This window comes from Uloborus diversus, chromosome 4 (assembly GCF_026930045.1).
Source record: "Uloborus diversus isolate 005 chromosome 4, Udiv.v.3.1, whole genome shotgun sequence".
In the NCBI taxonomy this organism is placed as follows: domain Eukaryota; kingdom Metazoa; phylum Arthropoda; class Arachnida; order Araneae; family Uloboridae; genus Uloborus; species Uloborus diversus.
Genome location: NC_072734.1, coordinates 73,695,866 through 73,721,610, shown reverse-complemented (window position 1 = coordinate 73,721,610; position 25,745 = coordinate 73,695,866). Strand labels below are relative to the sequence as shown.

General features: G+C 33.4%; 1 protein-coding gene across 1 annotated transcript in view; it reads left to right on the top strand.

Annotated features, from left to right (window-relative positions):
- Positions 1–25,745, top strand: part of LOC129220172 (protein slit-like) — a 442,768-nt gene that overhangs the window by 117,563 nt on the left and 299,460 nt on the right. Inside the window, exons 2-3 of the mRNA XM_054854526.1 lie at positions 3,344–3,415; positions 20,021–20,092. Coding sequence (XP_054710501.1) covers positions 3,344–3,415; positions 20,021–20,092 — 144 coding nt within the window. The remainder of the gene's footprint in view (positions 1–3,343; positions 3,416–20,020; positions 20,093–25,745) is intronic.

Below are 25,745 nucleotides of genomic sequence, written 5' to 3'. Positions count from 1 at the left end.
AATATAATACTTAAGAAAAAAAAAACTAGAATTTTAAGGGAAAAAAAAGAAAAAACTGAGGTTTTCACAAGATGTGAAAATGCTCCTCGATCTTTTTTGAAGGAGTGAAATTCGTTTTGAGGAGTAAAATATACGAAAACACGGAGAGAGAGAATATGAAAACACATACTGCCGTGGGAAGGTAAAGCGGAGTACAGTTGAAATCTCTTAATACGAAATCACGGCTAAAATGAACATTTTGTTCTAATTACATTAAAAATTTCAATTATAACACGTGCTTTAAATTGATAATTTCGGCTAAGACAAACAAAAATTTCTGACCTCTTTACTTAAAATGTTCGTAATTGAATACTGTAATTTTCTATTTTAGAAATTATTCATCATTTTGTTAGGTAGTAGAAATCCCACTGTGTATCGAGAAGAAAATATGAAATACTTCGCATAGAGATAAAACCCGTACATTTTTTTACCTGTCGATATTTGAATATTCCGCGAATGTCGATTATCATCTACCTTTTTCAATATTTTCCAAAAACATTTATTTATAAGAAGTAAGTGATTTTTTTTCTTCTGAAAATACGAGTAGTTAGATCACAATGTGTGCGTTAGTAGTAATGTTTTTTAAATATAGGTAAGCATTTCTTCGTTTTTTCACAGTATCACTCATTCACGGTTGTTACAAATAACGGCTGATACGAACTATATTTGTGGATTTTTGACATTTCGTATTAACCGAGTTCCACTGTCTCTGCAAATATTTATTTATTTATATTTTGAATTTTTGTCATCTATTGTACTTCAGTTTTATTGTACAAGCTTGCTCATTTCGTTTCCGCGGAAAATGAAGCACGAAAAAAACGTCAAAATTCCATCATTTCCCTATTGTCAGTATGGAATCCAAAACGCGTTTTTTCAGATATCTCAAAAACTCATTTCTGCAGATATTGCACTTTACCTTCCCAGGGCAGCTGACTACTGCTGCCTTTTTCTGTTACGAATTGAAGTCCACACAACTATTAAAAAACTGTCTTTTTTCACAGAAATTTCATGGATTTCCTTACAGAAAAAAAAGTTGTCGAGTAAAATCAGAAAATTTAATTCATACACTTAAGTAAAAGTCTTGGTTAAGTAAAAAACAATGTTTCTGAATGTTATTCGTATGTAAAATGATTTCAGTACCCTTTTTAGCCTACTTTCCCAGTAAAAGTCGGAAAAAGAAGAAAAAAGCATGAAAAAAGGCTTAATGCATCTTTAAAATATCGCGGAAAACAAAAAAAAAAAAAGAAAAAAATAAATAAAATAATTAAATAAATATCAAAAAATTAAAAATTGGAAAGTAGGGTATTAAGATAGAGGAAAATGTCTGTCGGTCTGTCTGTCTCCCCCCCCCCCCCCCCCCCCGCCCAATAACTTTTGAATGAATAGTCCGATTCGAACAAACGTTTTTTTGTTCGAAAGATCTCGGCGAGGACACCTCGTTCCCATAGTTCACTCTTTTGTTAGAACTATTTTTTGTTCAATTTTGAACAGTTCAAAAAAACTTAACATTAGCGCCTAAGGGGAAATTGAAAGCAATTCTGAACTGTGAGGCGAATTTGCTTCAAACAAACGTTGTAGGAAAAAGCTTTTGATGAAAAACTTGTATATAAAATATCTTTTTGATTTGAACAATTTTCCGTTCAATTTTGAACAGTTCAAATCCCTTAACATTAGCGCGTACGGGGAAACTGAAAGTCAATGTAGATTTCCACTTGAAGGCGGATTTACTTCAAACAAATTTTGTTGGAAATAGCTCTTGACGCCAGACTCCGACTCTAAGAATTTAGGGGCACGTGACTCCGTCTCCTGTGCATGACAATTAATCAGACTCCGACTCCCCGACTTCAACTCTGACTTCGTAGCTTTGGCAAAAATTTATACACGGAGGACAAATGACTCACTTCTTGGATATTCGACTCCGACTCCTTTATCTCAAAATGAGATTAACTCCGACTCCGACGCTATGGTTTTAATTGTGAAATAATTATTGTTGATATGACTTTTTTTCACGCTAAAGTTTTAATTTAGGTATTCAGCTTTCGGCGGATACATTCGAAGTCATTTATGTTTCTACATAAAGGTATGCGCTGACGATTTTTTTTTTTTTTTTTTGACAATGAAAATTATTTTTTTTAAGTTTGGATATAAAGTTTTTTATTGTTTTTATTTATTTTGGTAAGTGCATTAATTCATTTAAATATTATTTTTGGCAACAGGGGAAAAAGAAACGATTTTTTTAATATGATGTATTTATTTTAATGAGCTTATTAATTTTAATTATTATTTTTTCGTTTTGAAAGCTGTTAAAGAATTTTTTTAATGGAAAAAAGTGTATTAGCCGCTTTGTTTAAAAGGTACTGCTATTTTATTTGTTCGTTATTTTTATTTTATTCCTAGAAATCAGCTTAAAATATCTAAAAATTTGTTTGAAACAATTTGCGATTTTTGAGAATATTGATCAGGTACTAGAATGTAGTATGGATATACGGGAAAGTAGACTCGTTTAGTTCTAGACGGAACTTCTTGTTAAAACTGATAGTAATGAACAAAGAATTTGGTCCTTTCCCAAAAGAAATTTTGCTGCGTCTCAATAAAAGTGTGTCAATAAATAAATTAGTAATTTTTTAGTAAAATCTGTCAATAAATAAATGTGATCATGTCGCAATAAAAGTAAGTTACAAAAATGAATTTGGTCATTTCTTAAATAAAAGTGTGTCAATAATTAAATTTGGTCATTTCTCAATAAACGTGTGTCAATAAATAGATTTGATCATGTCTGAATAAAATGGCGTAAATAAATAAATTTGATCATCTTTATCTTTTTACTAATAATAATGCTGAAAGTCTGTATGTCTGGATATCTGGATGTCTGTTACGCGCATGGCGTTTAAATCGTTTTGCCGATTTTCATGAAATTTGTCACAAAATTAGTTCGTAGCATAGAGGTGAGCACCTCGAAGCGATTTTTCGAAAATTCGATTTTGTTCTTTTTTTGTTCGAATTTTAAGAACATTTTGCCGAGCAAATTATCATAACGTAGACGAAAAAATTGCCATAACGTGGACGGGCAAACTACCATATGCACTAGTTTCTCAATAAAAAAAAGTGTCAATAAGTAAATTTGATTAGTTTTCAATAAAAGCGTGTAAAGAAAGTAATTGGTAATTTTACATTCATTTTCTTTCTGAAGTAGATACATGTTTGATGTGAAACAGGTTCTTAATAATGCATATGAAATTATCTTATTAAACTCTGACTATATCATTCCACACAGGTTCTAATTACTTATTTTTTTTATTTTCAGAAACTTGGAAGGAAATAATATAACTGTGATTCGAGCTGATGATTTCGAAGGTCTGAATCAGGTGCAAATAATGTAAGTGTGCATTTCTCTTTTTTTGAAGTTAGATAACACATCTCGGACGCAAAGGCTATAACTGCTGCTCATTCAGCCAGTCTCTTAAGGAAAACTGATTAATTTTATGAAATAAATCTTGTATGTTTAGAATCTTGCATTAAACACAAAAATTAACACTATAGAACCAATTAAAAAGATACATTTCCCAATTTTATATTTCTGTAGGATGTTTATAAAGTCATACGCTAAGAATAAAATTTCATTAAAAAAAAAATAAGAAGAAAATTTGAATTTTTGGCATCTTGAATTCAAATTATGTTTTTCGCAATCACGAGCGTGTGAGTTATGTCCGTGTGTAGTTACGTACGCGTTTGTATGTATGTATGCGCGTGTGTGTAAGCGTTCATGCGTGTGAGCAGGCGCGTGTGTGTATGTACACGTGTGTGTAGGATATGGACGCAGCCTGGAGACTTTGCTCGCTAGAAGAGCAGTATCGGGAGTGGACCGGACGACGGTGGTACTGCAGAAGACGGTGAAGAAAAAAATCAAAAGACATCATTCAATAGTCAAATGAAAGCAATAAGCAATTCGTGATTGCTCGAAAAAAAAAAAAAAAACAATAAAAAGTGTTTTTCACAACGTTAATACACTTCCAATTGTAAATTTTTCGTAGTTCTGAGAACATTTAGACAATTTTCATTTTCGCGCCAGGCAGAATTAGCCTTCAAAGGGGAGAGAGTTTGGTCATTACGGTCCTTATATGGATATAAACTGTTTTATTAGGTTTGGCAATATGTTTTAAAAAATAAAGGTTTTGAGGGGAGTTGACCTTCAAAACCGCTATGGTGGAGTTTTTTCTTTTAAACACACCATTTTTAGCGTACGATGTTAGCGCCACCTACAAGCCTAATATTGTACTGATAAAAATTAAAATAAATAAATATGTATATTATAAAAAATTATAATAAGGTAAGGATCAAAATTAAAAAAATCACACTTATGCATAAATTAAAAGTTTTTTTTTTTAAATAAATTTTCTTTATCAGTGCAAGATAAAATAAACATCCTGTATTATTTTTCAGAAGTGGTGACGAAGATTCCATTAATTTAAAACAGTGTATGTGATATTTTGTTGCCTAACTTTTCACAAAACATCCATGTTTCTGAACTTTCTTGTTCTTAAAATAATGCTTTAAGTGCCGTTGGAACAGCTGCATGCGAGGTTTGGATTAGTTGTGTTTACTGACGTTACGACTTTATAGCACGATATCTCAACACAAAGAATTTTGACCTAACAACGACCTCTCACTCATGCGCCGGATCAAGGAAAAGGTTTATAAGTGAAAGGCACATAACAGATAATTCGAATTCAAGAATGAAGCCTAGTATTGACTCTGGAATGAAAGGTCGCTGGGCGGGAAATGGTTTTGAAAGGGCACATCTCCACGAAAGATCATCTGTAGTCTACTATTTAAGGTGCTCACTTTCTGAATTTCCATTTTTTCTCTTTTTTTAAATTTTTTATTTCAATTCTTTTTACACAATGGATTTTTACTTGATTAAAAATTAGATTTAATTTTAGTCATTGCATTCAGAAACATGTGGCGCTTATTGTGCCAAACGCACCATTTAAAAAAGGAGGGTGTCGCGGGGAGTAGAGCCTTATTCAAGGGGTGGGTTTTTAGTGTTCAAACCCCCTTCGAAAATTTTCAAAAGCATTCCCAAAAGTGCTTTTTGTCACACTTTTATTGCTAAAAATTTTGTTACGGATTCGATTTTTTCAATTTTTTAAAATTTAATTCTAAAAAAATCATTTAAAATTAAAAAATGAAGTTATTATTGAAATATTGGCCAAACTCCGTGCTGTACCAGCAGCATTATTAGTTTATTTATGGTAGTTATTGCAAACATCATTTCTTACATTGTTGAAATATTGGCCAAACTCCGTGCTGTACCAGCAGCATTATTAGTTTATTTATGGTAGTTATTGCAAACATCATTTCTTACAACAATACAGCGTTTACTTTCAGATTCAAAAACATCGGGTAAAAAAAAAAAAAAAAAAAAAAAACTTTTTATCAAGAACATGAATTTAAGATCTATTACTTTACATTTTTAAGTACACGCATCTAATCTTTAAAATTATCGAAAAGACATCGAATAATTGGGGTACAAGGAAGCTATGTAGTGTACACATCAGATTATTTTCCTTCATAACATAGCTACATCACCTTTTACATTTGCTTAAAATTGTGACAAAAATTAATCGAATACATGAATTAAATAAAATGCAATTGATCATGTACATTTCACGAAAAATATGTTTGGTAAAACCCTCTTCAAATCAAAAGTCTGGTTACGACGCGGGTAATACTGTCAGGAAAAGCAAGGAGAGAGGGGGGAAAAAAACTGTGCTGCGTGATTTTTATTACTTTCCTTAAGTAAATATCATCGGTTGCAAGATTACGAGAAAAGCCAATATTGCACTTCCAAACGTAATTATAATTTTCATTTGGATTTTTAAGCATTACTGTCTTTAAAAGCTTTAACCGTGAAAATTTCGCATGTCATAGAAAATTCTTAATTTACTTGCAAGTTTTGGTATTAGCAATTACTGACAAACTTCAGAACTGATTTCGCACCCAGGTAATATTTTGAAACAGTTTTGGTCTTGTGTTGTTTTGAAGCATAACTTATTGCAGATATTCTAATTGCTTTAATAGGTACTCGTCTGCTTCGAACATGGATAGATTTGAAAAACTTCATTATGATTATCCACCGTTATCGCAACGTATAGCAACGACCAACGTAATAAACGTATTAATATGCCCACCACAGCCATAAATCACCACTGTTCAATTACTCCACCTTTCGGTAACTCTGTCGGGACTGCCTGATGTGGTGATTCTTTATATCCGGTGATTTTCAAAGCTCATCCCTCAAACGAGCCGAACCTTTGCCACCTCGATATTTTCTCCTTACATCGTAGCATGCGGTTTACTGCTGAGCTTCAGCTAAGGAATTCTTGTCGAGAAGCTTTCGTTTCCTGTGATAGTTGTTACCAGGCGCGAATCGAAAGGGGAGGGGGGTCATGACCCCCTAAAGCGACCAGTTAAAGCCTGAATCAGTGTTTTAGCGTTGTATATTTCGGAAAATTTGTCCCAGACCCACTATTTTAGCACGAAAATTGCATTTTAACCCCCTCACCCCTTCTAATGATAAGACCCTTTAAAATCAGAAACTGGATCCGCCCTTGGTTGCTACAAAACAACTAGTGCAGCAGTGTAAGGAGCCTAGAAAATCGGTACGAACGGTGGCTCTATATAAAGTAAATGAACTTTAAGTAAAAATATTGTTACAAGTTCTGTAAATATTAGTATTTTTTGTGATTAATTTGTCGTAATCTAGCTAAATTTGGCGTTTATTAAATTATCTGTCATCTAAAATTATTGTAGCAACGTAACCTGTAAATAGTTACTTGTAATGAATATACAGCCCCCGTACATTCGGCTGAAGTATACGATTCTCCTATTTTTTTTTCATTGATAAAATTTGTGAATGAAATAAGATAACGGTCTACGTTTTTCGAGAAGCATTTCGAATGTTGTGGAAACTTTTCGATGTTTATAAAAGCGTCCCGCGTGATAAAAAGTTTAGTTTCGATTGAGAATTTGTACTGAGAGTGTATTAGCTCTGTTTATTGCGAGGCATTTCGCTGTGTTGTTTTCGTATTTGGAAGTAAATACGTGTGTAACCGTTGAGTTTACAGTGTTGAGTGATATTTGCTTAATTGCTGATGATTAATTTAGCAGTTGTTAACGATCTCTTCTGTACATAGTGTAAATAAAGCTCCTGTGTTTTTATCAAGAACTGTGTCGTCCTTTTAAGAAAGTTGGAAGTCGCACCGGATCGAAGGCCTCGACCGGATCCGTTACAATATAATGCTCGTATTTATCAAAATTCGCAGTAAGCCAGAATATTTCGTTCTTTTTCAAATCGCTGTTTTATTTCACAACTTGTGGATTGTATCATGTATTATTCAGAGCGACGGAGTCGTAGAATTAGAGCCGAACTGTTTTGGGGGTAAAGAAATCACAGGCTTCAAAATTCCAAAAATAGAAGTCTGTCATTTCCCTTCAAACTCCGCAGCCTTAATATATTACGAACCATTTTATGTAGCAGTTTTATTTTATACAACATTTTGGAGTCATGAATCGGTGAATAAGTATCACGGAGCAGATATTTCACTATCACAGAAGCGAATGCAATGCTTGTGTTACAGTGCTAGGCTAAACACAATACCTGTGTTAGGAAATCATATGCACACTCAAGTCACAAACTCACTATGGACATTTTAGATCTCGACCAGTCTTTTTTGATGAAGGTTTCCATCCCCCCTGAAATATTTGTTCTTTTAACCTTTCAGCAGACGCGTGTAATTGAGAGATGATACACTAAGCGGTTAATACGTTTTATAATTTTATGCTATATAGCGCTAAGAACATCTGACTTAAGCTTCCCCCCCTCTCTCTTAGACTTACTTTTAGTCATCATTTGAATATTTATAGCTTCAGTAGCGATCTACGCTTTGCTGTTTGTATCTGAGAGATGCGCGTGACTGTTTAAGTTTTTGTTGCATCCAAATTTTCCATTTGTTCTATCATTTTTGTCTTACATATTACATCCTTTTTTTTTTTAAATGGCCACCTAAAAATGTTTAAACGATGCGCTTTTTCAATTAATACTTCCGATAAGAATATAGAAAATAACTTAAGCAATCGCGCATCTTTCAGATACACTGCTTCTATTCTGACACTAAACTCAACTAAGCCTAAAAATTACCTCAAATCATAATCTAAAATGGCAAGCATCTAAGACTCACGAGGCTCAGCTGCACGATATATCAAAAATTTAATGTATGGTATAATATACATTTATAAAACACTCGCGAACTTTCTTGTTGGTATAGAGGCTGTGCCCGCTGGGACAGGGGCGGCAAATAGGGGGAGCAAGAGGGGGCGGTTGCACCCCCAAATATTTTGCGCAGAATATTAAGAAATCAATAAATTCAATTTACCTAACGCGCAAATCAGTGATCATATGCAATAGGAAGTTAAAAAAAAAAAAAAAAAAATCTGCACATGATCTTTAGTAAAAGTTGATGAAACTCGAGACCTGTACAGCCACGAGCAAGTGTTTTTCGCTATTTGGATAAAAACTTTGAAATTCATGAATCATTTTCAGAACTTTCATAATAAAAAAATAGATGGAGAATAAGTTTGTTTCAACTAAAGAAGAAATTTCCTCATATGGTTTAAATGCCTCATACAGAAACTTGTGTAAGTTGACCACTTGCGGTGCAGTACTTTGGTGGTCAACTTAGACAGGTGGTCAACTTATAAAGGAGGTAAAGTTTTTTTTTTGTCATTTCTTGCACCATGTTTTCATTTTTTGACTAATTGACACTTACTCTTTCTGTTCAACTCACTTTCATTGTTTAACATTACTTTGAAAAAAATGTAAAATGTTATTCAAATATTTTTAGAGATAATTTTCCCAGAATGACGTATAATGTGTCATGCAATTTTAAAATTTCAGTAAATTGATCAAAAAAAAAAATCTTATATCTTATTTTTTATGAAAAGTTACTTGTTTGATATTAATAGCTCCTAAAAATTCATAGTTATTCAAAAATAACAAATCTTTCGCTTTATTTTTTTCTCATATACATTTATAACCATGATGAACTATTGTTCAACAAAATAATTCCTTATTGAAATTTCGCGCATTTATTAAACTGTAGTTTTAGAATTTCCATATGTGTCAGCTAATTTTCTTTGGATTTCTCCCATTTCAATTAATTTTAATATTTCATACTTCTTATCAATCTCAAGTTCAACTAACTTTCTTTTTGAAGGCATTTTATGTAAAACTGTAACACAAAGAATAACAAGATGGACTTTCGTAGTTCAAAAAGACTGTTGAAAATGAAAATTCCCTATCTCTTAATTCCTTGCACCAGAAATACTGCAATGCAAGTAACTTTACTCTTTAGCACAAAATATTGCAACTGGAAAAAAATACTTTGTACTTTTCTACTGACACATGTTTTCATTGAGCAGAGAGTACAAAAGGCAATCTCAAATAGAAGAAAAGAAAAACAAGTTTGGAGAATAAAAGGGTTCTTAGTAGTTTTCCCATGTTGTTAAACTCACAAGGAGGTTCAGTTATGCTGCTGTTTTATTTAGTTGGTAAAATGCTGGTCTGGCATCGAAAATATTCTTGGAAAGATATAAAATAAATAATAATATAAAATAAAATAATTTACTACATTAAGTTTTAAAAGATAAACCAAGTGGTCAACCTACAAAGGGTTTTTTACAATACTCCAAACCAAATTTGGTGTACATCAGTGGTCAAGATAGACAGGTGGTCAAGATAGAGAGGTGGACAAGTTACAGAGGTTTTCCCTCATTATATAAGATAGGATAAATTCCGTTCCTGACAAAAGCGGTCAACATAGACAGGTGGTCAACTTACAAAGGTGGTCAACTTTACAGGTTTTACTGTACTTGTAAGTACAGTGTTAAGATGATGCTTCTGCTTCCAATGTGAAAGGGCAGTGCAGTGTGACTGGCCCGGTTTTTTACGAGAAGTTTCTTGGTATTTTGAGTTCATTGTTGAGCTCATATTTTAAATATACGTTCAGTTAGTGAGTGAACATTGATTCCTCCTGTTAAGAGACATATTTGAGCAGTTCAATATATTGCATACTTTCATGGAAACTTCTTACAAAAGACACGCTATTTTTGAAAACAATTCGTGCATCAACAGATACTTTTGCTGGATGAGGTACAAAATGGTCTTCAAAAGTTAAAGCTAGAACTCTTGATCGAGCTCCTATTAAGAACTTCTTGTTAATTTGGATTTATTGGACATATTAAAAAATAAATAAATAAAAAAGTGACAAAAATCCATATGATGATGCATAGTCAAATGATTGACTCAATATTTTGTATCAAATAATAGATTCATTCAATTTCTAATGAAATTAACACAAGATTTAGTGATAAATCTAAGTTCAATATTATATGTGCAGGTTAGTGAACAAGATAAATAAAATATTTCAGTTACAAGTAAAAGTTGTTGAACGAATCAAAAAGAATTTTTTTGCGAAGAGCCAGTGTACTTCAATGATGAAAAATGAAGACTAGAGCACAAATTTTAAACTTGCATGATTTTTTTTTTAAAGAGAAAAATTTTAAAGATGCGTTTTCTAACATAACTTTGTAGCTTCAATTATTTTTTCACCGATTCCAATCAACTCAGCTAACTGTGAAAGATCATTTTCGTGTCTCAGAAGGTTAGAGATTTTTTTTTTTTTGGTGCATGATGGGACAAGCGAGACTTTCATCTTCAGCTATACTGCCAAGAGCATGCCGCTGGATATTGACGGAATATAGTACCAAGATTTCCTCTTCTTCTGGTTTCCAAAAATCGTGCATTAAAAATTTACTTTAGAAACGGTAGTATCAAGATCTTTTCTGTTATAGCTGACTAAAATTAAAAATGTGGATATTAACCCATTAATGCCTAGCGTCCCTTTTTAGGGACGGTCCAAAAATTGTGTCTCAATTTCCCAAAAGTAAACATTTCAACTCAATAATTGTGTTCATTTATTACTTTAGTATTGTTTCAATTCGTTACTAGCAGACGGCAGCACATAATCGTTATAAAGTGTGTTCTGTAACCATTTTGTTATGATCTTCGTGAAGAATTTCATTGTTCACAATGTCAAGAACAAAAAAGTAAGTTTTCAAAATTTTTAACAAGTAAATCAATTTGTATTTGATACATATGTTACTTTGATCAATATTTCAGTTTACCTTTTCTTGCATTTTTGTAGATTTTAAAAATTTTATGGATTTTATAGCAATTTAAGAGCGTCCCTAAAAAGGGACGCAAGGCAGTAAAGGCTGCATTGTTGAATCGTTGCTAGTTTCTTGCTTAGAATTCATAATTGGCCTCAAAAGAAGTTATTAAATGTTTTTAGACTAAAAAATAGGCAATATGTTTTATTTTTAAAAATTAAAAAGACTAAGTAATAATAAAACTACCTTTTTTAAAGATATTTCAGTAACAATTTTTTTCTGCAATTTCGAAAAATACTTAGGTAAATTTGAAAAGCTAACTGTTTCAAAAATTAACTTCTTTGAAACCTGAGTTATTTTTTGACATTAATAATCTTCAGTAACTCATTGAGATTTTCTCATTGTTTTGTCTGACTTTGAAGAAGCCTTAGCACTTCTGGAACAGCTCTCTGATGATAAAGAATTCAAGGAGGCTGATATATGCATTTGTCCACCTTCACAAGTTAGTGAAATTACTGACGAATGCAGTGGGCCGGATGACTCAGTTGATGTTAATCAATTATCAGGTCAACAGTTGAAATCTTCTGCTACAATGACCATTAGAAAAGTTAATCAGGGTAAGGTAGTATGTGTTGGAGATAGTCAGTCAAGTGACAGTGATGATGTTGAGCAGCATCTTCCAAGCAAACGCAGAAAAATAAAGAAAAAAAATACAGAAAGAAATTGGGTTAAGAAAGATATATCCATCAATTAAAAAAAAATAATGTATGGAATGTGGAAACACCAAGTTTTTTGAATGTTGAATGGACACCAGTGTCAATATTTGAAGAGTTTTTTACAGATGAAATACTGGATGAATTTGTTTTTCAGAGCACCCTCTATGCTCGACAAAAAAACAATACATACTCTTCTGTAACGCGAGAGGAGTTGCGTTTATTCTTGGCTATCCTATTAACAAGTAGATATGCATGCTTGCCCCAGCGGAGACTCTACTGGAGTCCATCAACTGATGTCAACGACATAGCAATTAGTTCTGCAATGAGTAGAAATCGATTGGAGCAAATTATGCAGTATTTACATTTTGCTGACACCAAACTCAACAAAAATGACAAAGTCGGAAAGTTTTTTTTTTTTCAAGTATTAAATCGTCGGCAAAAAAAATATTTGTCGTTGAAAAAGCATGTACCCTCTGATGCCTAGCGTCCCTTTTTAGGGACAATTTTTCTGTTATTAATAAAACATTTATTTTTTGCATTAGATTTTTTTAATTATTTTTCCTGTCTATTAAACACTATTTGCAACCCGTAAACAAAAAATCTTTGACAAAAAAAATGTCAGGCATTAATGGGTTAAAATTTGAATTTCTTTAATGACCTTACTTAAAAAAAAATGTACTCGCATTTTATTTCACATTGAGAAAATTCATGTTTAAAAAACTCGACCCCCCAAATGAAATGTTGAAATGCCGCCCCTGCGCTGGGATGTTAAATACGTTGTTCTTGAAATTTCATTGCGTTAAAAGACTGCATTACTACCATTTAAAGCACACATGTCCCCTGTTTGAATTCATTGCATGTAAACAAAGGAAATAAACATTTAAAGCAAGCATGCCTTCATTTTTCATTATAAATTGTTTTGCTTGAAATTCTATTTATGTCAAATGTATCAGAATGCATGACCTTCAAGAGAAAGCCCGTTGCCAAACAAGGGAACTTGTACAAAATTACTGCTGTCTTGCACAAATGAGCACGTAGATAAAACCTCGATAAAAATCTTGGACAGACAAAGCGAAGATTGATATTTCTGCTTATGGCTGTCCGTAGCTAGTGTTAATTGGAAATTACTTCTCAATTCACATGATTTCATTGCGGTTTTGGGAAAATAGTTTTTTTTTTAATTATTCTTTATGATGAATGATTTCTGCGCTATATTTTAAACTTACGTTACAAACTTATGTGCATTACAGTAGGGAATAATTTATGATATAAGGAAGAAGCTCTACATTCTTTAAAACTTGTTTTTATGCTTAAATAGTCTTAAATTTCATTTAATCAGTAAGATTTCGCCCAAAAAGAAAAGTACTACAACTGAACTCTCATGATCTTCTATGCAGTATCAACCCTATATTTAAAGATATTACTCTTCGATAAAAACAAAATTTAATCAAGTCTTTATTTAGCAAATATCAAAATCTGCAATAAAAATTTCGTTCCGTGAATTGTCAACTTGAATTGACTGTGATCTAGTCAGGTTGACCCAAAAGAATAAACAAACAAGAAGAAAACTTGTATTTTGTATCCGTTCAGAATCTTTAAGGAGAATGCCGTGCGATTACCCCCCCCCCCCTCCCCAGGTTATTTCCAAATAGGAGACTAAATCACTTCGTAGATTTTTTTCTTTATAAGTTTGATATTCAGGTTAACCAGACAATGTTATTTCGTGCTTAGAACGATAAATTTTAGTAAAAAAAGAAGATACAAGTTCATTTCAAATTCGTACATTTCTTAGATATTTAAGTTTTTAAGCCGCTTATGGAGGCAGTTAAATTTATTATCATAACTCGACAATATTTCATACATCGTAGTTTTCAAATTATATTCACTCTAGGAGACTTGGTTTTTCGCTTCATTACAGAACTACAACTATCGAGAAATATTGAAACTATTTTAATAATTCTTTTTGGCAAGCATTCAATCCTACGGTGAAACTAAATTGAGCAATTTAAGGGAAGCTTCTCTTCTTCGGTTAGATTCTTTCCCAGATATATATTCCCGATTCGAATCCTCGGGTATCAATAAATCATCGTTCCATATTACGATGGCTTCGAAGTGCTTTTGTTTCAAATAGCCTGCCGATGTGGATCATTGCTTTTATCCTGCGTCTTTGTGACCCGATCCATCTGGGCTGCCGGACATTTATCATCCGGCTGACGATCCCACGGGATCCCGGGATCACACGTTTCGGAAAGATGGAACTTAGCTTCGATGATTGCACTTGCTGGAGATGGGATATAAATGGGAATTAGTGTTGAGATTGGAATGCAGTGTCTTATTTCTGAACTCCGATTGCATTCTGGGTGGAGAGAGGGCTTCGATCGAAATGGAAGGGCTCCCCCTGGAACAGGCCCTCGCAATTTCGAACATATCGAAGATATTTTCAGTTTGTTTCATTATATCTCGTGGATGTATTTATCGGTAGATGATACCACTGATTGTATAATGAAGGTTCACTCTTTTTCCCAAAAATTATAAACATGGGTTTCTGTATGAAAGGAAACGTGTTCTTCAAATTGTAAAATCATTCACGCGTGAAAAAAAATGAATGCCGGAAACACTTCATTAAATTATTTTTAATTTTTTGAATAGGTGTTGATGTTGACTACAAAAATAAGGACAAAAAGAAAGAACGCTTAAAATCCTGATACTTATTTAAAAATGTGCGAATTAATTTAATAGCTGTTGGATCAAACTTTCACCCACATTTTTGAGCTCCCACTAACTCCACTGTTTTAAAACTATTTTTATGGCTCATTCTTGTTGAAAACTTACTGAAGTCATTTAGTGATTACAATTCTATTAGTTCTTTTTAAAAATCGGTCAACTTTGAACAGAATTGTATTTATTTCAACAGCTTTATGTTTCACGTTTTTACGTTGCTTCCAATAAAATTGTATACATTAGCATTTCGTTTTATTATTGCTCATGCATTCATTTATTTTAAGAACATAATTGGAGGGCAGAAATTCTTATTATGCCGAATGGAACTCCAATGGTGATAATTTTGTCGAATAGAATTCCAAGTTTTGTCGCATGATGATTATTTTGCTGAATCGTCGGACCAAATTTTCCCCATCAAGGACATTTTTGGAAGACCACAGTGACCTCCTGTGGCCTCCCATCGGGACGCCCCTGGGTTTTACATAAAAAAATGCTTCTCAATTTTCAGCAGAGCTGTGGAGTCGAACTGATTTTGGTGAAAAGGAGTCGGGAGTAGGAGGTTTCAATTTCCAAGAGTCGGAATCAGTTATTTTCCCTCTAAGTCCGCAACTCTGCCAGTGCTTGCGGAGTCGGAGTCAGATTCGGACTCTTTTTGGGGTAAAGGAGTCGGAGTCGAAGGCTCTAAAATTTCCGGACTAGGAGCTGGAGTCGGTCATTTTCCGTCCAACTCCGTTGTCCTGATTTTCAGTACAGCCCCCTTAATGAAACAGATATTCAGATATAAGACATCTGTTGCACAGTTTTCACAGATGTCAAATTTTTTCCCCGAATCTCCCCGTAGAACCCTAACGAATGTGACCTTCCATATACAATTAGTGGAAACGTTCAGAAAAATTAAAACTCTAGTCTATTATTTTTAGTATCAATTAAGCCAACGAAAACATCAAACCCAGAGCTGTCTCTGAAATGGCAGGCAGTCATTAGCAGAACGATTATCGAAGACTTAGGAAGATAAAGCTGCGGCGGCAAAGGAAGGCCGCTGTCATTCGTTCTTGGACTGTCACTTTCTTGCAATTGGAAGTGCGTCTGTGGAGCAGTTGGGCCCCAAATCGTTCCACAAGAAGGTTGTATCCGTCAGATATATCGCTCCTTGAAGAAGTAAGTTCTATTCCGCGGTTCGAACTTTTCGTGCTGATGAGGCCGCTTTTAAGGATTTTCCTCCAGTTTCCTCTTCAAATTGACTCTGCTCCCTCCCTCCTTCTCCAGAAGTCTTTATCGGCTGGGATCAAGATTACTGTATTGTAGGCGGTGAGTTCTAAAGAATGGAAAAACCAACAAGGAGGAGATCAATCTCGGAAGAATGAGGACTCTCTTGTGCCTTAATTAAGGACTTGTTTTAAAAGTATTTGATTCGCACCATTGACTTATTTATTCGTTTCACACCTGTAAGATTTTATTACTTGTGATATTATCAGACAAACTTGCTGGATTCGTATTTTATGGTTATAATTTAAATTTTGTGTCGAAAAGTAAGGAAAAAAATATAATGTTATTTCTTATTTTTATAACCCCAAGTGACAACTGGCAGTTCATAGATGATGTCACACGTTTTTCCTTCAAATGTGACTCCCTCCCTCCCCCTTTTAACATGCCAAGCCATTTTTCAAAAACATCTTGTTACGCCTTCCCTTTGTCACAAACTATCACAACTTCACGACCCCCCCCCCTCCCCCACGCCTCACAAAGCCTGCAGATAATTTAATTTAATTTTTTCCGAACTTTTTTCCATTTTGTGAAAGAAAAAAGAAAATATCCTATCATATATTCCGAATCTTTCAACACATTTTTGGATCTATATTTATATCACTGCATCGTTCTCGAATGTTCGTTGTTTAAAAATAACTTTTAGTGCTATCCGTATTTTATACATAATATATCGAATTTCTTCCTCAACACAACTAATCAGACTTTTTTGGAAAGTGTTAAAGATACTTGAAAAATAATCAAATCAAAAAATCTTTTTCAATGCACAAATTCAGCGTCAAAAGTACTTTCTGACCAAGTTTTTTCGAAGGAAATCTAAATGTGAAGTCAGGGTTTGTATAAGTTTCATGTTTCCCCGAAGAGTCTCTAATGTTAAACTTTTTTTAAAACTATATATTGTATAAATTGAACGAAAAAATGTTCAATTAGAAAACGAAGCATGGAAATGGTATCCTCATCAAGAGCTTTAGGAAGAAAAAGTTGAATCGAAATATTCCGCCTCAAATTAGGGGAGTGCAGGCAAAATGACAGACACACAATTCCTTCATCTTATAGTCCTACTTTCAAATTTCTTGAAAAAATATTTACTAAATTCATCTCATTTTTCTTAAGTTCAATTTTGAGTTTGGAAATGTTTTACCAGATATTCTGCTTTCATACTTAATTTGGAAAAACTTTATTAAAAAAAAAAAAAAAAAAACCTTGATGAAATGAAAAATTAAATTAACTATGTTTTAATTATTTTTCGAAAACTACCAGTAATTATTTTTATTCAGGTGTGAAACTAAAAAATAAACATTTAAAAAAAGTAAGCAAAAACTGTCTTTTATTACTTGTATTTTTAAAAGTGAATTTGAAAAGATTGAAAGCCTCAACTATCCCCTGACTATTGACAAATTGTAGAACAAAAGAAAATTATTAAAAATAAATAAATAAATAAATGAACATGTTTCTGAGCACTGTTTTGATTTTTACTGCCATAATTTGTTTTTAAAATTAATTTTACAATTTGAAACTCAATATCCTGATCTGTGTGTGCTAGGCAACAGCCCTTATAACTAGTGTTGCGGAGTCGGAGTCGAAGATTCATAGTCGGACTGATTTTGCAGTAAAAGAATCGGAGTCGCCAGCCAAAGGTTTAAAGCTCCAAGAGTCAGAGTCTGTCATTTTCCTCAAAATCCGCAACCCTACCAGAGCTTGCGGAGTCAAAGTCGTAGTGATTTGGGGGTAAAGGAATCGGAGGCTTTAAAATTTCCTGAATTAAAGTCGGTCATTTAACCTCCGACTCCGCTGCCCTGCTTATAACAACCCGTAGTTATTTTTTCTTCTTAAATTTAACAGCCAAGCTTGACTGACTACAACAACGCTCATTTTCGTCCGAATATCGTTCGTGCGAAAGATATTTCACTGATTGTGAAAGAATCCTATGAATTCACTAGAAAAGCATTTTGCATTAGATGCATACTCATGCAAAAACGATAAATCTTGAGAACATTGGAAGAGTCGTGCCGATGAGGCCCCTCTTCAGAATTTTCCCCCTGACTTTCAACAGAAATCTTTATCAGTTGCCACGCCTACGGTATTACAGTTAGTACTTTCGAGCACAAAACCAATAAACGGTGCTACAGGAAACCATGAATAACCGAACGTAATAATTTGGTTATCTTTCGAAAGGGCGGGAAACAAGCACGACTTTTTGTTGGGAAACGCGTCCTTCTCTGTGTAGCGATCGTTTGGAAAAAATCTATAACTAATAATAACCACGAAATTGGATCTCGGCAAGGCCGTTTTCTTGCTCGTGAGTAGTAGCTCTAATGTCTGGAAATAGACCGCAAACACAAAAAGAAGCTTTCTGTATGTTGTGAGGGGGTGAGGAGGCCGTGATATTGTTCCGGGGTTTTGTTTCTTTTAATAGCAGTATTTATTCTCCGTTTCCAGTTATTAGTATAACGTTATGTTTCTTTATCCTCCGTCAAAATAGACATTTTTAAATATGAGAGAAAAAATTGGCACGAATGGAGAAATATTGCTTTTTTTTTTCTCTTGAGAACAATCTGATGCTTGAAATCGAGAGGTCAAATAAGATTTATGTTACCGTATCACCCCGCATTATGCGGAATGCCGCAAAATTCGGGGGTTACCAGATTTTTAATAACACTTACCTGATCTTTTCCGGCAGGCCGGAAAAATCGAGGTTAGGAGAAAAAAATAATAATACTATAAAAAAATATGTTTTATACATATCTGATTAGTATTAATAAAGTTTAATTTTGTAAAAATATTAACTAACAATGTCATTTGTTGTTCTAACAAGAAAAATACTATTAAATAACGAATAACTTTATAAAAATTAAGTTAAAACCAAGCAAACATTTAAGCAGTAAATTACTGCCCCTAAGCCAGTGCTGAAGAATTTACTGTAGCTATTCAATAAATAAAAATTAAACTCCCTTCTCTAAAAGGAACCTGAAATAATTTATTCAAACGAATTATGAATGAAACATAGTAACAATGATTGCTTCTGAATTGATTACTTTATTGGCATATAATTAAATCCATTATAGTGACCTACCATAAATAACAAGCGCATATCATATGCAACACACAATTGGAACTGAATGGGGAAATTTGCTTTTGTTTTGTTGCAAAATAAACTTCGAAATATCCGGCATGCCGGAAAATTCGAATTTCCCGGCATGCTGGTCAACCTCGCTTTTTTCCGGCATGCCGGATAATGCGGGGTAATACGGTATTATTATTACTTGTTTAATTAATTAAAAAATATTGCAGAAAAGATTTAAAGAGAGATGCAATTAAAATAAAAACATAAACAAGATTACAGCAATTAAAACAAATTATACATTTAAAAATTAAAAGCATCCAGACTTAAAACCATATAATAGCATATTGAAAATATCTAAATCGCGACAATAAATGCTAATAAGTTGGTGAAATTTAAATCGACTAAATTTATCAACATAAATTAAATTTCGTAAAAGAGACCGCCTTTTACCGCATGTCTTTACATCCATAAGCTTACTATTTTGCATTGAAAAAAGGGTTCCTTGAAACCCCGAAAGACGTGTCCGTAGTAATCTGTAACTTTGTGCTACAAAACGTTGGTTATTTGCTTTAACAAATAGAAAATATTTTATTAGAAAAATATTTTATTTTTCACTTTGCCGCATGAAAAAAAAGTGGAAATTTTCCACTTTTTTTTTTTTTGGCAGAAGGAACAAAATTTACTGTCAAAAATAAAAAATATTTCAATGCAAGTTTTATTATGAAATACCTACATTGTGCTTTACTTATGTACTGTACTTTAATTTTGAAAACAAATTTCCAATTTGTTCATTTGGATAAAGGTAAGTGATCTTAACTGTTTCCCTCTGCCCTGCATTACCCTACAAGGCAAAACATTCATAAACAGAGACCCGATGTTCTTTATTATAATAGTAAACCAAATCGTTTAAATACATCTTTTTTTTTTCAACAATTATTTTGGACATCAAATGACATAAGATTTTTCTAATTACTTCTTTCGCTTGCAGGCAGCTCATGGAGAACCAGATCCATCTGATAGAGAAAGGAGCTTTTCAAGACCTCGTCTCAATGGAGAGGCTGTGAGTTCTTTTTCCTTTCATTAAATACTGATCGCTTACGCAAAAAATTTGCACCTGTCAAGGTGAAACAAATTCGCTCCGACTCCGCCTTAGATGCCCGACATTACCATGCAATACGTGTAGCGGAAAGACTTCGTGAACGAGCTACTTTCTGTGTGTCCTATCCTTTCACAGAAGAGTTGACGAATTTTTCTGATTGAAAAATAAATGTTGGCCAGAAGGGTGATTCTGGAGCTAATCTGTGCGTGGGATGGGGTAATGAAAAAAGTTTGGGATGTTTTAAAAGTAAAAATTAATTTACTTCTCCCAAAAAGTCGAAGGGGGGGGGGAGTGCATTCCTCCCTTGTGCGCGAGGAATGGAAAAACATTTCTAATAAAAAAAAAAGCTTTAAAATACTAAAATCAAAATATTTTTTTTTGTATATTTCCCACGTGCAGAGAAGTTTCCGCTAAAGCTTGTTCAAAGTAAACTACGGGGATTTATTAAGGTTTAAATTTTGAAAAATCCTCGTCTTATATTTCAATTTTCTTCTTCAATTCTGGGACCGTTTTAATTTATCAAGCTTGAACCATAAGTTGTTCTAACCAAAAATGAAACTCGGGAGCAAGGTGTCCTGGCAAACTAGTTGGCAAACATAAAAAATATTTTTTACGATTTTTTCTTAGTCTTATTTTTAAGAGCCGAATAAAGCGAGCTTTTTAAAAAAAAAATTTCACTCTTTTGAAAAACATTTACAAAAAAAAGTGACTGAAATCATATTCCTGTTTTATTGAAATTTTAAAAGAATGTAAACCCTTCTGATTCCAGACCGGGGTAGTACCCCCATTTCTGCTCCTGTGGTGACTGGTGCTGACTTCCGATGTAAAACTGCGTTCGTTCATGTCAAAACGTATTGGTTTTAAATGAGTCTAAAAAGTTTCAACCTTCGTTACATCATCCAAGAGTTTATTCTGTTGCTGACAGATATGCCTTTTTTTTTCTTCTGTTTAGTAAGTAGCGAAGTAACCATAGTAATTTGAAAATAGATTTAGTTGGATAGTTGTTGAAAGTTTTTTTTTACTTTCATTTTTATTTTATTATCTTTAGAATACTATTTTGAACTGATTCAAAAATTTCGTAATGCGTCGGGTATAAATTTTTCACCTAAATAATAATTGCTGCAATAAAGATAAAATTTCAAAATAATTTCAATGCGCGTCTGAATTTTTCCAACGAAGTTAAGATTTTCGAATAGACCTCTGGCAGAGTTTAGTGGTTGGAAAAAAATTTAAAAAAGCTCAGAATCTTTCAGAGCGTGAAATTAAGAGATTATCTCTAAAAGGGAACACTAATGAAGTTAAGATGTTCAAATAAGGTTGTGGATCAGAGTTTAGTTGCATCAAAAAAGTTTAAAACCCTGCTGAACTCGACAACTGAATTAAGTTCAGAAGAGGAAGGGAAGGAAATTTACTTTTTCGTCGGAAATAGGCGAATTTGAGTTCCAGAAAAGCGGACTCACCAAAGTTTATATTGAGCGAGGATAAGTTTTAAGCGTAAAAAGAAAGCTCTAACTCTCTCTCTCTCTCTCTGTCTGTATATACATCATCTACATCGATTTCTCTATCTATTTGGTTTGGTTACCTTTCTCTCTCTGTTCTAACATCTTATTATATTGTCAAGTTCTAATGATGTTACAGCAGCCAATGAAATATCTGAATAGATTATTTCTGTAAGGGTGTAAGTCCTATTCTGCTGTTGGTAGGTAAACGGCAGTATCTACAGAAATGTGTTTTCGAGATATTTGCAGTGATGCGTCTTGGATTCAATACAAACAATAGGGAAATGTTGGAATTAGTCGTTTTTTTTTTTTCAGCGGAAACAAAATAAGCAAGTTTGTACAAGAAAGCTAAAGTACAACAGATGACAAAAATGCCAAAAAATGAAAAAAATGCAGTACTGCCTTTTACCTAGTATTGATTCTCGCAGGACACACACCCTTTTTGAAATAATCGATTCAGTTGAAATGTAATGAGGATATGAAAAGTGGGACTGAATTTCCTAACCGACGTTGAAATTTCGAGCAAAGACTGAAATGGATCAAATGCTATAGTTTGGAATAAATTAAAACAATAATAGAGTAGCACTGTTTTTTCAAATTTGATCAGTAAAACCATTTGAAGTTCAAATAAACGCCCAATGATGGAGAATATTATAGTACTTAAGATTTTGTCTGTTTCGCCAAATTTTGGACGGTTATCTGTTCTTCTAGCGAAATCGGCACGGCCGAAAAGTGAGGGCCTAAAATATATTTTCATTGTGAGCATATTATATTACTCCCCCCCCCCTGCACCTGATGTACTATGATGATAAAGTTAGTATGTGGTGAACGAGCAAAATACTACGAGAAAAGTGGAACTGATTGCAGTTCCCAGGGATTGGTGAACGATAGCGAGCAGGAGACAGTGGCACCCTAATTTTTCAATAAATAAGTAGTCACTGTTTTTATTTATTATAACAATAAATATTGTAAAGAGACTGCCGTAAAATAATGTTATATACAAAATGAAGGCGTTGATCATAGCTCCTCAAAGATGCTCCGCGAAAGCGAATGGTCTCCTCTTCCTGCCGACGAAGAAGAAGTAACAAGGGATATTCCAAGAGTAAAGCTGATGGATGGAGTTGAACTGCATCCATCATTTTTATACAAATAAATTATGACGCGAAAGTGACGGCTCGCTTTCTATTTCCTTTGGTTCTTATCCCCTTTGAGGTTTAATGGGAGCTGTAAATTAAACGTAATGGACTGTTTGTTTTTGTTCGCAAATTTTCTGTCTTAGTGTAATAGAAAAGTACGAGGTGAGAAAGTAACTATTGAAGGAGCATTCGTATCGTCATTATTTGAAGAAATCAAAGGCGTCTTGAACTTAAATTTTTATAAGGGCAGAAATTCTCAATTTGCCGAATGGGGCTCCAAAGTTTACGAAATGACGATAATTTTGCCGAATGAAAACCACATTTCCCTGAATTATGATAATTATGCCGAATAAAACTCCAAATTTTGCCGAATGATGATAGTTTTGCCGAATTAACTCCAAATTTCGCCGAATGATGATAGTTTTGCCGAATGGAACTCCAAATTTTGCCGAATAATGATAGTTTTGCCGAATGGAACTCCAAATTTCGCCGAATGATGATATTTTTGCGAATTGTCAGACTAAAATTGACGAAAAAGGATATTTTTGGGAGGCTATTACGGGATAGCGGTATAGATTCTTTTGTCTATACAAGTAATTTTTTTGCTTGTCTGTCTGTGTGTCTATAACGCTATCTCCTCCGGACTGTTGATGTCTATCAGGTCAATACTTGTACCGTTGGATACAGGCAATCCAGAGGAAGCCATTCCGCCAAGTCTCAACCCTATAAACCTTAAGGGAGCAGATATCCAGTGGTAAAAGTATTAAAATCCTCAATTGTCACCCTTCGCATGTGGAGAAGCCCCCTAGTTGGAAAATTAAATTTTGTAAGAGCTACGAAATATGGATGTTTCCATTGTTTCCTGGTCTTGACAGCTTTTGTATTTTGGAAACAATTATTAATGTTTGAATTCATTTTCTGCTTAAAAGCTCTGCGTAAAAGCTTGTAGTGCGACTAAACTTAGGATGACATGTAATTAAAATAATGATAATAAAGGTGAAAAAAAAATCATTGAGAGATCAGAAAAAAATGAATAAGAAACCTTTGAAGCAATGGTATTTCTTGTAGATTTGCTTTGGTGTAAGTTGCAATTATTTGTTACATTAACAATAAGGACGGTTTTCACCTACTTTCTCATAATAGTGAAAAAAGAAACGAAAGATTAAAAGAAAAAATGGTTAGCATTAAAAACGTATTATTGTCTAGAAAAGTATGGCTAGAAATTATTTAAAGACACTTGGAAGTAAAGTTATGTATGAGACAAGAGAAATGTTCAGTCAGTCTGCCTGCCTCCCCCCCCCCCTATAACCATTATAATTGCTTTTGAGGAATTGATCTGATTCAGTAGGAAACCATATTCAAATAAAGTTGGTAGAAAACTCTAACGAATGTAGAGAAAATAAACTCCGCTGATGGAAAAATAAACTATTAAAATATTTCATCATCTTTATCTTCATTTGCTCATTATTTTATATTTTGTTTCTTTTTTTCTGTGACTCTTGTCAGAACCGATTCCAGTTGTTGAAAGTTCGGAGAGTGACTTTTTTATTTCTAGCATTTTCATTTCTGGGAAGTGTCGATTAGCTACGCTGATTTTTAAAATCAACTGAATTTCGTATTACTCAAACGTACATTTGTGATACTTAGTTTCTAAAAAATGAGGATAGCCCTTGAATCAAGGGGTAACGCATCAAGGGCCTTGATGCGTGAAAGCAAATTATTCTTTGCATCTTAAAATTTAGGGTTGCTTGTTGTGAAATTACTTTTTCAATTCAGATAATTATTAAAAGTAAATTTCGTTGCATTCCTGAATGATGTGCGAACAGGGGTAGAAGAATTATTTGAAGAAATCTTTGACGCGGTGGATGCTAGTTCATCGAATCCCCCTAATTCGCAGCGTAACATATCCATTTATAGGGATATGTCTGTTGATTGATGAAAAAAGAAAAAAACATCGTCTGCAAGGGTATCATCAGGGTAACCTGTTGCAGCGCAGGGTCGCGTTTCGTAATGGTTCGCGACCCTAGCTGCGAGGTCGCTGCGCTGTGGAAATCGCCGTGATCGGGAAATTCAAAGAGGATAATTTTCGGGTAATAAGGGATGCGGGGAAGAGGAATTTTCCCGACATGGGTATGTTAGCATGAGAAATTTTGTTAGGGAAAGTATGTCAATCGATAAATTATGCTTTTTTTCCCTCCATTTTTTTTTGCAGTAGATGTCCTTTTGTTGCGAAAAAAAAAAAAAAAAAAGAAAAGAAAAGGAAAAAGTGGAATCGATTGGCGTATGCAAAGCGGGTTTCTTTTTTAAAAATAAAAACAGATAACTTTTGTGCTTGATATTTAAAACTTATGTCTGTATTGCTAATCTGCTCGTAGTTGCTGTTTCGTTATAGGGAAGTGGTATCCAACCTTTTTTTACTCGAGGGTTGCATCTGATATTAAGATGAATCTCGCGGGACAGAACACATATAAAATTAAAATTTATTCAAATATCTTTAATAGATAACTTGTAAAAACGTAGAAAAGGAAAGAAAATTACAAAACAAAAATTGTTGTTTACCATTACTATATGATTTTTTTTTTTTTTTGATACGAAGTTTCCTTCTGTTTTTTAGAAAAATTTCTAATTGACTTTAAATTTGCAACACTCATTCGTAATACCGAATAGAGATTTTCAGTTGCTTTGAAACGTTCGTATATTTTTCGATTCGTAGTATTGAGCACAAAACAGACCACATCTGGCCCACGGGCCGTAGGTTGGACACTACTGTTATAGAGGAACCTCGTATTAGATTACTTAGTTGTAATTAAAGTTTTTAAAAATTCATTTAATAACATTTTATAACCTTACCACATTTTATGAGCGACATTAATGTTACCAAAAAAACAGCTGACATAGTACTGTAGAGCCTCGTTTAATCCGGATGAAATTTGTAAACTTAATAAATAAATAAATAAATAAATTTTAAAAAAAGTTGAC